The following is a 14846-nucleotide window of genomic DNA, read 5'->3' on the forward strand; positions in this document are numbered from 1 at the left end:
TTACTAGATGGAAGGCATAACAATCATGATTCAGAAGCTATGAAACTGGTATGAAGGAACATGACATTTTTCAGAGTCCATGGCCTAGCATTGACAAATGAGATTGAACTCTATAATTTGCATGCAAATTTTAATTTCTTTTGAAAGAAGAAAGAGAGCCAATTTTGATGGAGTTCTAAAAGATTTATTGTATAAGGTGAATTCCATAAAATTATGCTGCTTGCCAATGTGTCTACCAAGGGTCTTGTCTGTTTTAAAAGTGAAGTAAATTGAGTGTGTTTTTAATATTATAATCAATGTCATATGACATTTCTAGTCATGATTAAAAGCTATCATATTTTATTACTAAAGAGGTTAAAGTAAGTTATTTAAGTACAGAAATGTAATATACATTTTATTATTATAAAATGTATGTTAAAATAGGGATAGTTGACTTTAATTATATATTATTTATCTTTTGCATTAGAACTTGTAAAGATTTTATAGATTATTCATGCCTTTTTTAAATTTATTATTTTTTTTAACGTTTATTTATTTTTGAGACAGAGAGAGACAGAGCATGAATGGGGGAGGGTCAGAGAGAGAGAGGGAGGCACAGAATCTGAAACAGGTTCCAGGCTCTGCGCTGTCAGCACAGAGCCCGACGCAGGGCCTGAACTCACGGGCCACGAGATCACACCCTGAGCTGAAGTTGGACATGTAACCGACTGAGCCACCCAGGTGCCCCTCATGCCTTTTTATTTTTGAGTTAAGAAGTAAAAAGACCCTCACATTCTCCTTCCCCTTACCCATATCCCACTTAGTTTGCAAAGATGGTGGGGGGGTGGGTAGTAGCTAAGTTACTATTTAAAAACATTTTTTTTTTTTTTTACATTTATTTATTTTTGAGAGACAGAGTGAGACAAAGTGAGAGTGGGGGAGGGACAGAGAGAGACGGAGACACAGGATCAGAAACAGGCTCCAGGCTCTGAGCTGTCAGCACAGAGCCCGATGACGGGCTTGAACCCACAGACCGTGATATCATGACCTGAGCCGAAGTCGGACACTCAACTGACTGAGCCACCCAGGTGCCCCTAGGCTAAATTATTCTTACTACTTTAGGTTTTGAGTGGGTTTGTAAGGGAGTTAGATTCTACCTTTTTTTTCTTTTAAGACTTGTGGTAGTTTACTACATGAACATAGAGTTTGTCTATGTTCAGCAGGAACTCTTAAGCAGTAAATCTCCTTGGTTGCTCCTAAAAGACTGAGAAAATCAAAAGCAGTGTCATAATTGTTAAGGTTGAATAAGAGAAGGACCAAAATATTTCCATTGGACTTACTCATAACGAGGTTGTCAGTGACTTTGAAGAGATTGGATTCAGTGTTGTGGTGGAAATGAAAGTCGGTTTGCTGTGAGTAAAGGAGACAGAGAGATGAGGCAGTAGTTGGTGCTTACAGATATCATTTTCAAGAAGTTTGTCTCTGAAAGGGTGGAACCCTTTTAAGCCCTGCCCTAAAAAATTATACTCTCTCATAAAGGCCAGTCAACTCTATGAGGGTATGTAGTTGGTATACAGAAGAAAACTTCTCACATTTTATTACTTAAACTAATTTTAGTCAGTAATCTTGGTAAGTTTTCTAAGAGCATGATGGGTAGTGATTTAACAAGTTTATATACTGTTCTTGGTAGGTACACATGTAAGTTCTTAGGTAATTAAGTTACCAGTGAGATACAAAGAGTTGCTTTTTAGTTTTTTTTTCATTTTGGGGAAACTTCATTTAGTCACTAAACATTCATTGAATATCTGCTGTGTGCCAGGCACAAAGGTAGGTACTAAATTCACAGTGGAGAACAAGACAGACCTAATTCTTGCCCACATGGTATGAATAGATAAGGGAAGAAAGACATTGAACACATTATTTTAAGTATAATCATTGTAACAGAAAGTTGTATAGGGTATTTGGGGAACAAAATGGCAGGATTAATCTAGTTGGGGGGCTGGAGAAATTCTGAAAGGATATCTGAAATTACTTTGTAAACTGAGGTGCTTTACAGTTGTTATTGAGTGATGAATTAATAGTAAGAGGAAAAGATTTTCTTTAGACAAAAAACGTCATTTTTGAGTTTTGTCTATCTTAGATCACTTATTTTGTATTTTAATTCTGTTTGTATTGTATGTGTTCTTATTAGATATCTTGGGTTTTTTTTTTTCAACTTTTTTTTTTTTTTTTTTTGGGACAGAGAGAGACAGAGCATGAACAGGGGAGGGGCAGAGAGAGGGAGACACAGAATCGGAAACAGGCTCCAGGCTCCGAGCCATCAGCCCAGAGCCCGACGCGGGGCTCGAACTCACGGACCGCGAGATCGTGACCTGGCTGAAGTCGGACGCTTAACCGACTGCGCCACCCAGGCGCCCCAATATCTTGGTTTTTAATATGGATTGTTTCCAGGCTTGAACTAGAAACAGAAACAGAAACTAGAAACAGTTTGATCGTTCAAAACAAAACAAAATTGAAAGTCCATGTGAATTTTGTCTAAGGTAAGGTGGAACATGCTGAAGGAACCCTGGAAATTAAGAAAAAATAGTCTGGAGTAATGACACCACGTGAAAAGGAATATCTGTAGCACCCTGGCTTCAATTCTGTATGACCCTGAAGGGCCTGCATAGCTTCAGGCCTCCTTGTGAGATCAACTGAGATCTTTGTTTTGACTGTATCACAGTGTTTCAGTTTAGCTTCTTCCACTGCTCAGTCCTGTTTCCTTGATGTCTCATAGATGTTGTTTCCAGGAGTACCCCCCGGAAAACTTCTTCCACACTTACACACACAGAAGGAAGATATGATTGTAAGGTGGCAACAAGCATCTAAAGCATCCACTGTATGCAGTGAATTAACTTACTCACCTATGTATCTAGAATGGTCCTAACTGTCTGTGTTCATTCTTGGGAGAATTAAGACAACAGTCATTTAGATTTTCTCTGGCTCAGATGAGCAACTTTGGAGAAAGGTCTTAAAATTGCTTTCTATAGCTCAGTGTATACAGTAGAAGTATTTAAAGGATGTTTTTAAAGCAACAGAAGATTTTTTAAAAAAACAGACTTATTTGGAAAAAAAAGACTGTATGGGGGAGCAGTTTTAGACTCACAGCAAAATTGAGGAGAAACTACAGAAAGTTCCTATATATGACTCCCCACCCATCCCTACCCCCTCCCTAGCCTCTCACTATTAACATCTTACACCAGAGTGGTACTTTTGTTCCAATTGATTCTATACATTCATTTGACAAATGTACAGTGGCATGTATACATCATTATAGTATTGTAAAGAATGGTTTCAATGCCCTAAAATCTACTGTGCTCTGCTTATTTCCCTCTTACCTCCCTGCCCCCACACCCTGGCAACTACTGATCTTTTCACTGTCTCCATAGCTTTGCCTTTCCAGCATGTCATCTGAGTGAAACTGTACAGTATATAGCCTTTTTTTGGCCTGATAGCACTTTTTTTTTTTAAGTGCTGAATATTCTGTTTTCTGGATGAATTACAGTTTATTTATCCATTCACCTACTGAAGGACATTTTGGTTGCTGTCAAGTTTTGGCAATTATGAATAAAGCTGCTATAGACATCCATGTATAGGTTTTTGTGTGTAAGTAATTTTTTAGCTCATTTGGGTAAATACTAAGGAATGTGACTGTTGGATTGTATGACAAGAATATATTAGTTTTGTGAAAAACTGCCATATTCCAAAGTGGCTGTACAATTTTTAATTTCTCCCAGAGTTCCTGTTGTGCCACATCCTCACCAGCATTTGGTATTGTCAGTGTTTTGGATTTTTGCTATTCTAATTTTTTTTTTAATGTTTATTTTTGAGAGAGAGAAAGAGAGCCAGATCACGATCAGGGAAGGGGCAGAGAGAGAGAGGGAGAAACAGAATCTGAAGCAGGCTCCAGGCTCTGAGCTGTCAGCATCGAATTTGACATGGGGCCCGAACGCATGAACCGTGAGATCATGACCTGAGCTGAAGTCGGATGCCCAACTTGACTGAGCCACCCAGGCACCCCTGGATTTTCATTATTCTAATAGTATATGCAGTAGTATCTCATTTTTGTTTTAATTTGCAGTTCCCTAGTGAGACATGATGTTGAACATCTTTATATGTGCTTATTTACCATTTATATATCTTCTTGGTGAGGTGTCCATTCAGATATTTTGCCCATGTATAAAAACCAATTTGTTTTTGTTTTGTTTTGTTTTTTTAAATATTTATTGATTTTTGAGACAGAGAGAGACAGAGCATGAACCGGGGAGGGTCAGAGAGAGGGAGACACAGAATCTGAAACAGGCTCCAGGCTCTGAGCTGTCAGCACAGAGCCCGACACGGGGCTCGAGCTCACAGACTGCGAGATCATGACCTGATCCGAAGTCAGCCACCTAACCGACTGAGCCACCCAGGCACCCCAAAACCAATTTGTTTCTTATTGTTGGATTTTTAAGAGCTCTTTGTGTTCTTTTAGATATCTTTATCAGATATGTCATTTGCAAATATTTTTCTCCCAGTCTTTGGGTTGTCATCTCATTTTTTGTTTTAAGAGACAGGGAGAACATGAGTGGGGGAGGGACAGAGGGAGAGGGAGAGAGAAAATCTTAAGCAGGCTTCAAGTCTAGCACACACCCCATGCAGGGATTGATCTCACAACTGTGAGATCATGACCTGACCAGAAATCAAGAGTCAGATGCTTAACTGACTAAGCCACCCAGGTGCCCTGATGAAGAGGTTTTTAAAATCAATGTTCGGTTCATTTATTGGATATTTCCTTTGTGCTAGATACTGAAGTAGAAGCTAGGGTTATAGTGATAAGAAAATCAGACATGGCCCCTGTACTCAAAATCAAGTGGGGAAGACAAAATAATCTAGTTAGTATAATCAAGTGTGATAAGTGCTATAAGGGAGGCAATTCAGTGTACTGTGTTGGTGCTAACAAAGTTAACTAGTCCAAGGAGAACCAAAGAAAGCTTTTGTGTATAGCTAACATTCATTGAGCATTTATTATGTTCCAGCCACTATTCCAAATAATTCAATCCTCACAACAACTCTGTGAGGTTATTATTATTATCATCTCCATTTTATGATCAGGGAATTGAGACACAGAGAAGTTATGGTGGAGGTGGAATTCAAACCCAGGCAGGGTGGCTCCAGAGCCTGTATGTTTACCACTGCTCTGTACTAAGGCTTCTTGGAAGGATTGGCATTTAAGCAGAAAACTTAAGGATGATTGGAAGCTAACCAGGTAAGAAGGGAAGAGGTCCTCTAGGTAGAGGGAACAACGTGAGGAAAGGCTGGAGGTCAGAGAGAGCAGGCAAGTTCAAGTATCTGAAAATAAGGTATAAACGGAGAGAGGATATATGGCTAGAGAGGTAGATCACACCATAAAATAAATGCCTGATAAGCCAACATAGAGTCTAGTTTACCATATCCTAAGGAGGCAGGAAGCAATTAATGTGTTTTAAGCAGAGGAATAACAGGCTAGATTTATGTCATGGAAAGCTCACTGAAAGGAATGGATTGAAGGGGAGAAAGTTAGGTTGGGAGATGGTTGGGGTGATATAGGAGAGGGATAATGGCGTGCACTAACTAGGTGGTGGCACCGATGATGGAGAAGTGAATAGATTTAGGAGATACTGTATTTAGAAGGCAGAATTGTTATGATTGGCAGTTTATTGGATGTGAGGGTTGAGAAAAAACTCAGATCTGAGTTTCAGATCATGGTTTGTGCAGCTTGTTAGAGAGTGGTGCATCCCCTGAAGAAATCTGGAGAAGGAGTATGGTGAGAGGCTAGAATATCAGGGGAAAGATGAGTTAAGATTTGAATTGCTGAGTTGGAGAGTGATGAGACAGGCACGTTAAGCAGTTGGAAATGCAGATGTAGCCTAATTGTAGGTCTGGCGCTTAGCAAGGTTTGTTATCTCTTTCTCCCTCCTTCCCCCAATATATATGTGATTCATGTACAGGTGGTAAATTATAAATTAAGCCATGGAAATGAGAGTGGAATAGTCCATAATTTCAAATAATGCTGAGAGAACAAGTAAGGTAAAGCCTGAAGCATATCTGTTGGTAATTTTAGTGAGGACATAAACCAGAATGCATGTAGTTGAGGCATGAATGGGAGCTGAGGAATTAGAGAATTGGAGTGGAAGGTGGGGCTAGTGGGTTTTTAATTTTGGACTTGTTTAAAATTGGGAGAGCGTCGAACATGGTTACATGTTGATGGGAAGGAGCCCTGGAAAATGAAAGAGGTTGGAGACATGACTGAGAGGAGATTATAGAAAAAGTCTTTGACTAGATTTGAGAGGACAGAATCTAAAGCCCAGATAAAGATACCAGATCTAGGACCTGTAGCACCTTCTATTTTGACAGGGCAGGGGCAGGAATTTTTGTTGGATATCAGGAAAGTGCAGCAGGTCCCCTCTGATGGCTTCAGTTTTCATTGTGAATAAGGAAGTGAGGTGCTTTTCTGAGAGTAGGGAGCAGACTGTTGGCAGTTGAGAACATCAGAGGGGAATCTTTGAAATGGTTGTATGGACAGTGAGAGTGCCAACATGGATATCATAGTAACATTGTCAGGCAGTTTTGAGCGCCCAGATAAGGTTAATGACCCAGAATTTATCGTGACTGCAGTGTGCATTAAGTAATTATAATTTCAGTGTTTTGAAGAGATTGAGATTCCTTTTTTGGCTGTTACCTAATTAAATATTTCGGTAGTTTATCTTTAATGTTTAAGGACTTGGTTTCTTTTCCCCCATAAAAAATAGGGCCCTTTGGGGCACCTGGGTGGCTCAGTTGGTTAGGCAACCGACTTCGGCTCAGGACATGATCTCACAGTTCGTGAGTTCCAACCCCACACGGGACTCCGTGCTGACAGCTCAGAGCCTGGAGCCTACTTCAGATTCTGTGTCTTCCCTCTCTCTACCCCTCCCCTGCTCATGCTCTGTGTCTCTCTGTCTCTCAATAATAAATAAACGTTAAAAAAGTTAAAAAAAAATAGGGCCCTAAGTATGCAGATGCAATGGATCATAAGATAATAAAATGTAACTTTTGTTTAAAAACCTTTTTGGTAATGGACCTGTACCTTTTGAATCTTTAGTGGTATCTATCCAACTCTTCTATATAAAATTGGATTTTAGGGCTATGGAATTTTTAGAGCTGGAAAAGAGGGCTTTGACATCATTTGTTTGTTTCTTTCTTTTTGATCAGTGCTGTTTTTAAAAAAATTTTTTTTTCAACGTTTATTTATTTTTGGGACAGAGAGAGACAGAGCATGAATGGGGGAGGGGCAGAGAGAGAGGGAGACACAGAATCGGAAACAGGCTCCAGGCTCTGAGCCATCAGCCCAGAGCCCGACGCGGGGCTCGAACTCACGGACCGCGAGATCGTGACCTGGCTGAAGTCGGACGCTTAACCGACTGCGCCACCCAGGCGCCCCAGTGCTGTTTTTAAAAAAGCAGGGAAGTATTTGCTAAATGAAATCTTATAGGAATGACCCATATACATGTTTCCCCTGTTATGCAGAATAGAGCTTTCCTATGAAACCTTTCATAAGCTGAAATGGTATAAAGTGAAGAAGCAATTGCCATTAATTTATACAGAAAAATGTTTAAGCATTTTCAGACCCCAAAAATAATCTCTCTTAGGCTTAAAAAAATTTTTTTTAATGTGTATTTGTTTTTGAGACAGAGAGAGACAGATAGACAGAGCTCGAGTTGGGGAGGGGCAGAGAGAGAGAGAGAGACACAGAATCCGAGGCAGGTTCCAGGCTCTGAGCTGTCAGCACAGAGCCCAAAGCAGGGCTTGAGCCCATGATTGTGACCTGAGCCAAAGTCAGATGCTTAACTGACTGAGCCACCCAGGCGCCCCATCTCTTAGGCTTTTCTGATACCATAGGACACATCTTGCTAATGGATGCACAGAGTAAGTTGAGACAAATCACAGATGCTCACACAGTTCAAAGCTATGGTGGCTTGATGCTGAGTGTATATCCAGGGAAGGAGCTTTATGGTTCCATTCTTGCTGCTTTGGGATGTGTGATGCTTTGGGTTACAGCTTGCTGCAAAACCAATGCTGAAGGCTATTTTTGCTTGTCACCTTTTTTTCATAAAAGTGAAAATCCTCTTCGGATTTCTTTTGGTTAGTGGAAACAGGAAGATGTTTTATAAAAGTGAAGTGGTATAATGTGAACTTTTGAAAAGTGGGGAATACCTATATATGACAGCTTAAAATGATGGTACTTTGATGTGAGCTAGTAATTAAAAACTCAGATTCTGGAGTCTGACTACTTGCACTTTTAAGCTGGCTTTGTTTTCTTAGTTATGTAGCCACTAAGCTTCATTTTCCTTGTCTGTAAAGTCAGGGTAATACAGTACCTACATCATAGAGTTATGTGTTTTAATTAAGATATACAGTTGACCCTTGAACAATATGGGTTTGAACCGCACTGGTCTACTTGTATGTGAAAATTTTTGATAAGTAACTGTATAGTACTGTAAGTGTATTTTCTTTTCTAATGATTTTCTTAATATTTTCTTTAGCTTTAGTGTAAGAATACAGTGTGTAATACATATAACATACCAAATACGGGTTAACCAACTGTTAACGTAATTGGGGAGGCTCTGGTCCAACAGTAGGCTGTTAGTTTTGGGGGAGTCAAAAGTTACATGTAGATCTTTGACTGCACCAGGGTCAGTGCCCTAACACCTATGTTGTTCAAGGGTCAACTCTATATATTTTGGTTTAGTTAATTTGGTTAAAGCAAAGCCGAGGAGCCATTCTGGGAACCCTGCTTGCCTAGTTCTCACTTCATCCTATGTGGTGGTTCCTGAGATGCCTCCCTGGAACTCTTAGCTTCTTTATATGGAGTGTAGTTTGAAACCTTCTGATCTAGTTCATCTCCCTCAATTTGCATGTGAAGAAACTGGGCTCTAGATTGAGGCATATCATTTTATTTTTATTTTTTAAACAATCTGATTTTTTAAGTCTATTTATTTTAAGAAAGAGAGAGTGTGAGTAGGGAAGGAGCAGAGAAAGGGAAAGAGAATCCCTAGCAGGCTCCACACTGTCAGTGCAGAGCCTGACGTGGGGCTCGATCTCACAAACCAGGAGATTATGACCTGAGCTGAAATCAAGAGTCAGACACTTAACCAAATGAGCCTCCTAGGCACCCTTACAGCGTAACATATTAAAGGCTACAGGCCAATTTCTCCTGCTAAACACAACTATTATTGCTGTATTAAGCCATATAACCATGTTTAGGTGCTGTAGGTTTTCTTTACATGGTATCTGAGGAATAGAAGGTAGAACACTGAGTTAGAAGGAAGCTTAGTATTAAAAAAAATAATAACAAGGAGTCAATTGATAATGTAACATAGAGTGTTGGGGCTCTGGGTGGCTCAGTCAGTTGAGTGTCTGACTCGATTTTGGCTCAGATCATGATTGTGGGATTGAGCCCCATGTTGGGCTCAACACTGAGCATGGAGCCTGCTTAAGATTCTCTCTGTCTCCCCTGCTTTCTCTCTCTCTCTCTCTCTCTTAAAAAAAAAAGTAATATAGAGTGCCTTTGTGATGTATATAGTACTTAGTAAAGATTGACAAGGCAAATTAACTGAGTGTGTTCTTACATATATTCTTTTGTTGTTGTTTACTCTTATAATTTTGAATAGTCTTTTTAAATTTTTTTTTTCAACGTTTATTTATTTTTGGGACAGAGAGAGACAGAGCATGAACGGGGGAGGGGCAGAGAGAGAGGGAGACACAGAATCGGAAACAGGCTCCAAGCCATCAGCCCAGAGCCTGACGCGGGGCTCGAACTCACGGACCGCGAGATCGTGACCTGGCTGAAGTCGGACGCTTAACCGACTGCGCCACCCAGGCGCCCCTAAATTTTTTTTATTTTTGAGAGAGAGAGAGAGAGAGAGACAGAGTCTGAGCAGGGGAGGAGCAGAGAGAGGGAGACACAGAATCCGAAGCAGGTTCTAGGCTTTGAGCTATCAGCACAGAGCCCGATGCGGGGCTTGAACTCGTGGATCGCGAGATCATGACCTGAGCTGAAGTCAGATGCTTAACTGACTGAGCCACTCAGCCGCCCCTTGAATAGTCTTTTTAAAAGAATATACTGTGTCCCCCTAGGAGTTCTAAAAAGCTTGAGGATTCCTTGGGAGGATGGCCTACTTTATCTTATGATAGGACTATAATTTATAGCAATTATGGGCCTTCTGCCACCAAATCTTGGATTTATTCTTCAAATGGTGATGGAAATCTCATAATTTTTATAGTAAATGATGTGTGAAACATAATCAAAAATATGGTGTCTGATATATATTGGTAATAAGTAGCTTGTTACTGGCAATTCTTGTGAAATGTGATTTAAATCATAAATTATGCCATTGAGTTCTAATTAGAGTTCTTTGCAAGATACTGTGCTCTTCTGATTAAAAAAGAAAAAGTACTATATATTTCTACAGATGTGTATTAAAAAAAAAACCAAAAAACATTGTAGCAGACTCTTTGAATAGGCCTGGTATTTGCCTTCTAAGAACTTTCATTCCCTCCCAAGAATTGTGAACTGTTGTGAATTGTCACAACTTTCTGGAGAACAGTTTGTGCCAGTATTAAAAGCCTTAAAAATGTGCCTATCTCTTGATCTAACACTTCTAGGAATTTGTCATAAGAAAAGAATCATAAGATCTGCATAAATATTTCTAACCTTTAACCACTTCCTATAAGAAGGCAATTTTTTTTATCGTTATACAAGCAGGTACTCGATCTGGCAACAACAAAAGTCTCATTTTCCCTCCTTTACTTGCTTCCATTGAGTAAAAAAAAAAGGGAGGGAAAAAAAAAACCAAGAAATGCCATCCATGATACATAATGCAGTGATTTCTTCCTCTGTCATGTCCCTAGAGTCTCTGGTCCCCAGCTCTGGGATTGGTTCATCAAGGATAGAGGGGGTTAGAGGACTGAGGAGAAGGTTGAGGATGAACTGGTAAAGGTAGAAAGCTTAGGGGAGGAAGGGTCCCTGTTGGAAAGTTGCACAGAATCTGGCTTAGTCTTCTATGCAAGCAGAGAAGCTAAAGTCTGGCCAGTTCTTTTTTTTTTTTTTTTTTTTAATTTTTTAAATGTTTTTATTTGTTTTTGAGAGAGAGAGAGAGCATGAGCATGAGCATGAGCAGGGGAGGATCAGAGAGAGGGAGACACAGAATCTGAAGCAGACTCCAGGCTCTGAACTGTCAGCACAGGGCCTGATGTGGGGCTTGAACCCACCGACCACAAGATTCATGACCTGAGCCGAAGTCAGATGCTTCACTGACTGAACCACCCAGGCGCCCCATGTCTGGCCAGATTCTGATCAGAAGAGTCTTTACAGACTGAAACAAACTCTCATTTGTTGAGGATGAGTGCAAAGATTTAGCTATGAGGATGGTCTTCCCTGCATTTAAAAAAAAATGTGTTATTTATTTATTTATTTATTTATTTATTTATTTATTTATTTAAAGTAATCTCTGCACCCAACGTAGAATTCAAACTCACAGGCCTGAGATCAAGATTTGCACACTCCATTGAGTGAGCCAGCCAGGCGCCCCTGCATTGTTTTTACAGATTACAGAACTGGTTAAACTGGTATGCTCATATACTTAACACCAATAAAAAGGAAAAGTATTAAAATATGGCAATAGGTATTTATAGTATAGTAAATGAAAACATAAGTATTTTCCAAATTTAATTGTGTAATGAGCATTGTAAGTCCTATGCCTCCCTGCCTTTCATTCATACCCTCCTGTGTAAATTTCCAGCTCTGGATGTAAATTTTATACCATGCTTCCTTCACTCCAACTCCATATTAAAGATTATTGCTGAATTAAGCCATATAACCATGCCATTTGATTTTCAGTGCCTATTTAACTCCAACTCCATATTAAAGATTATTGCTGAATTAAGCCATATAACCATGCCATTTGATTTCCAGTGCCTATTTTTCTCATTTCTCATTGCAATTTTTCACAAGGGTAATTCCACAGTTTTCTTATTTTCTTAGACTTCGTCACACCTGTGGTACCCTTCCTTATATTTTCACAAGACAGGAACACCTAAGCTTGTTCCTTTCTTACCCTTGATTCTGTGCTTCATGATCTGCAACCTCCAGCAGTTTGGATCACTTCATTAACTGAAAAACTGTCTAATAATTGTATGTAACAGGTTTTATTTCCCTTAAAATCTTTGAGCACAGTGAGCATTCTTATTCATTTTTGTGTTCCTGGTGTTTGAATTTATTCCAGATGACCATGAGCTTGATCTCTTGATAGTCCACAGTAGATATAAGTGGATACTGGTTGGTTCCAAGATGCTGTCTGCAAGCTTCTTTTTTGAGTTCAGAAGCATGTTCAAGCAGTTGAAACCTGAGCAGAATTACTGTGTAGCATTTAAAGACATTACATTATTAGTTATTTGGGTATTGAATGCATTTTACGTGAAGCAGTAGAAATCAACTTTAGTAAGTGTTCTAAACCGTTATTTCTAGATATACTGTATCTTTAGGAGTTTGCTGCAAGTGAGTGTAATTGGTAGTAGTTTGATTCCTGGTTTGATAATTAATCGGTACAACTTAAGAATTTTAAATTTAGATGTATTTAGCAGTTTCTTATTGAACATACAGTATTGAGAAACATATATTAATGGGAAAGTTGTTTTGAACTAATTAAATTTTTCTAACAGTAGAATACAAATGCATTTTCTGTTTTAATTAAGAATATTAGTAATAGAATGATAGACACAAATAGCTTAATTTTTGCCATTGAGCAAGTATTTTATGAATATATTTATAGAACTGAGTTTTGTGTATAGTTTTCTTTGAGGCACACATAATAATTAGAATTTTGAAAACCCTGTTTGCATTACAATATTCTTTTTCACCTTTTTTTTTTCCTTTTAGGCCTCATTGTTACGATTTCAGAGTACCCTGGTGATAGCCGAGCATGCAAATGATACTCTAGCACCCGTTACATTAAATACCATCACTGCAGCCAGACGTCTTGGAGGTGAAGTGTCTTGCTTAGTAGCTGGAACCAAATGTGACAAGGTGAGAAATTTTTAAGGTCAACCATAGCAAATATAATCTCCATCAAGAGACAGGGAAAGATGGCAACAGAGAATTATGCTGAAGACTGTAACCCAAACTGGGCTCTAATCCTCATTAAATGGCCAATGTCACAATCATTACTATGTGTGAAAAAGGAACTAAAAGGTTTGCTCACTAAGCATTTTGTCTTTTGAAATGAGGTAAAATACTTGATTTAGTTCTCCTGGCACCATCATATGCCATCAGGTACCAAGTAGAATGATAATATTTGAGTCCCCTTAGAGGTTAATAGCCGATCTCTTTTTTGTATTGATGAATATACTAGCTAATTGCTTTTAATTCCTGAAAGTGGGAAATCTGGACAAAGTATCATAGGTGTTAATTTTTAATTGGTATAAGAATTCAGAACTACTATGCTTTTCAAACTGTAGCTCTGACTAAAAGATGTTCTTAGTCTTTGTTGTTGTTGAAATAAGATAATAGCTTTGTAAACTAACCCCTGGAAAGGTACTGTAACAGGGTTTGCAGGCTCTGTACCACTGGGCAGCTGTGTAGTTGAAATCATGCTTCACTTAAGTTGAGCCACCAATTCACTCCCATCCTGTATAGAAGTTACCAAGTGTGCAGTTGGGGACTTGGACCTCAGAGGAAGAAATCTGGAAAAAGCATGTTTCTTTTTAGAGGATTTAATTTATTTTTTTATTAAATGACATTGATAAAGAGCATGTAATATAGTGCAGGCTCAGAATACTACTGTCACTTTTGTCTAATTTCTTACATGAAATTAGTATCTTGAAAGAATGTATTCTTGTGGGTTTAGGGTTAAGTTGTGTGGATTACTTTGCCTAAATCCTGCTAACAACTGTTGAATCTTATTTATTTGATAGTGACCACAATGTATGATAAAATGGCTAAGCTGTCTTTTTTGGTTGCCCTGTATTCATTCATTCATTCATTCACTCGTTTATTTTTTTTATAGAGAGCGCAAACTGGGGAGAGGGACTGGGAGACGGGAAAGAATCTTAAGCAGGCTCCACACTCAGTGCGGACCCCGGAGCCCGATGCAGGGCTCAATCCCATGACCCTGGGATCATGACCTGCACTGAAATCAAGAGTTGGATGCTCAATTGACTGAGCCACTCAGACACCCCACCCTGCTTTTAGATATACAAGTTCTGGGTTTGATTCTTTGGCTGTGATTTTAAATAATTATTCTCATATTATTTTTTAAATATTTGAAATGCTATTTTATTTGTACTATTTTGAGAAAAAGCAGAAATAATCTTCTCTTTAGTTACATTCTTATTGTTTTGTCACATTCTAATCTGAAAGAAAAATAATCAGTATCTGCATAAAGAGACTCCATTAATGGCTAGGCAGATTTCAGTTTTTTGTAGCTATCTATCAAAAGCAGCAAGTGATTCTTCTGTGTAGTGCCAGAAGTTTTTGCTGGTAAAAAAGATAATTTTGATAGTACAAGATAGTCTGCCAGTGATCTGCCAGTGAATTCTTGGCTCAGCAGAGGTACTCTTGCAAACTTGAAAACAGTGAATATTGTTGCAATCTTAACCTTCCATTGATGGGGGCAAGAGGAATAGCTCTTTATGCCTACTCATCAGTGAATCAGTAAACAAGAAGACAAGACCATAATATGATTGTTATGTCTCTGCTAAAGCAGAAATCAGTCTTGGCTGTAATTAGAGAATTAAAAGGGGGAATTCTAATTATCTTCTATATATAAGAA

The 14846-nt window shown here is 38.8% G+C and overlaps 1 protein-coding gene across 4 annotated transcripts in view; it reads left to right on the forward strand.

Annotated features, from left to right (window-relative positions):
• ETFA (electron transfer flavoprotein subunit alpha) overlaps window positions 1–14846 on the forward strand; it is a 78855-nt gene that overhangs the window by 3911 nt on the left and 60098 nt on the right. For all 4 annotated transcript variants that reach the window (XR_005795950.1, XM_040493347.1, XM_040493349.1 and 1 more), the window contains exon 2: window positions 12956–13102. Coding sequence is in view for 3 of the 4 variants with exons in the window: in XM_040493347.1 (XP_040349281.1) it covers window positions 12956–13102 (147 nt within the window). In the remaining variant the exon portion in view is untranslated. The remainder of the gene's footprint in view (window positions 1–12955; window positions 13103–14846) is intronic.

The sequence above is a fragment of the Herpailurus yagouaroundi genome, unplaced genomic scaffold, assembly GCF_014898765.1.
Source record: "Herpailurus yagouaroundi ecotype Mexico unplaced genomic scaffold, PumYag 184, whole genome shotgun sequence".
Classification (NCBI taxonomy): Eukaryota; Metazoa; Chordata; class Mammalia; order Carnivora; family Felidae; genus Herpailurus; species Herpailurus yagouaroundi.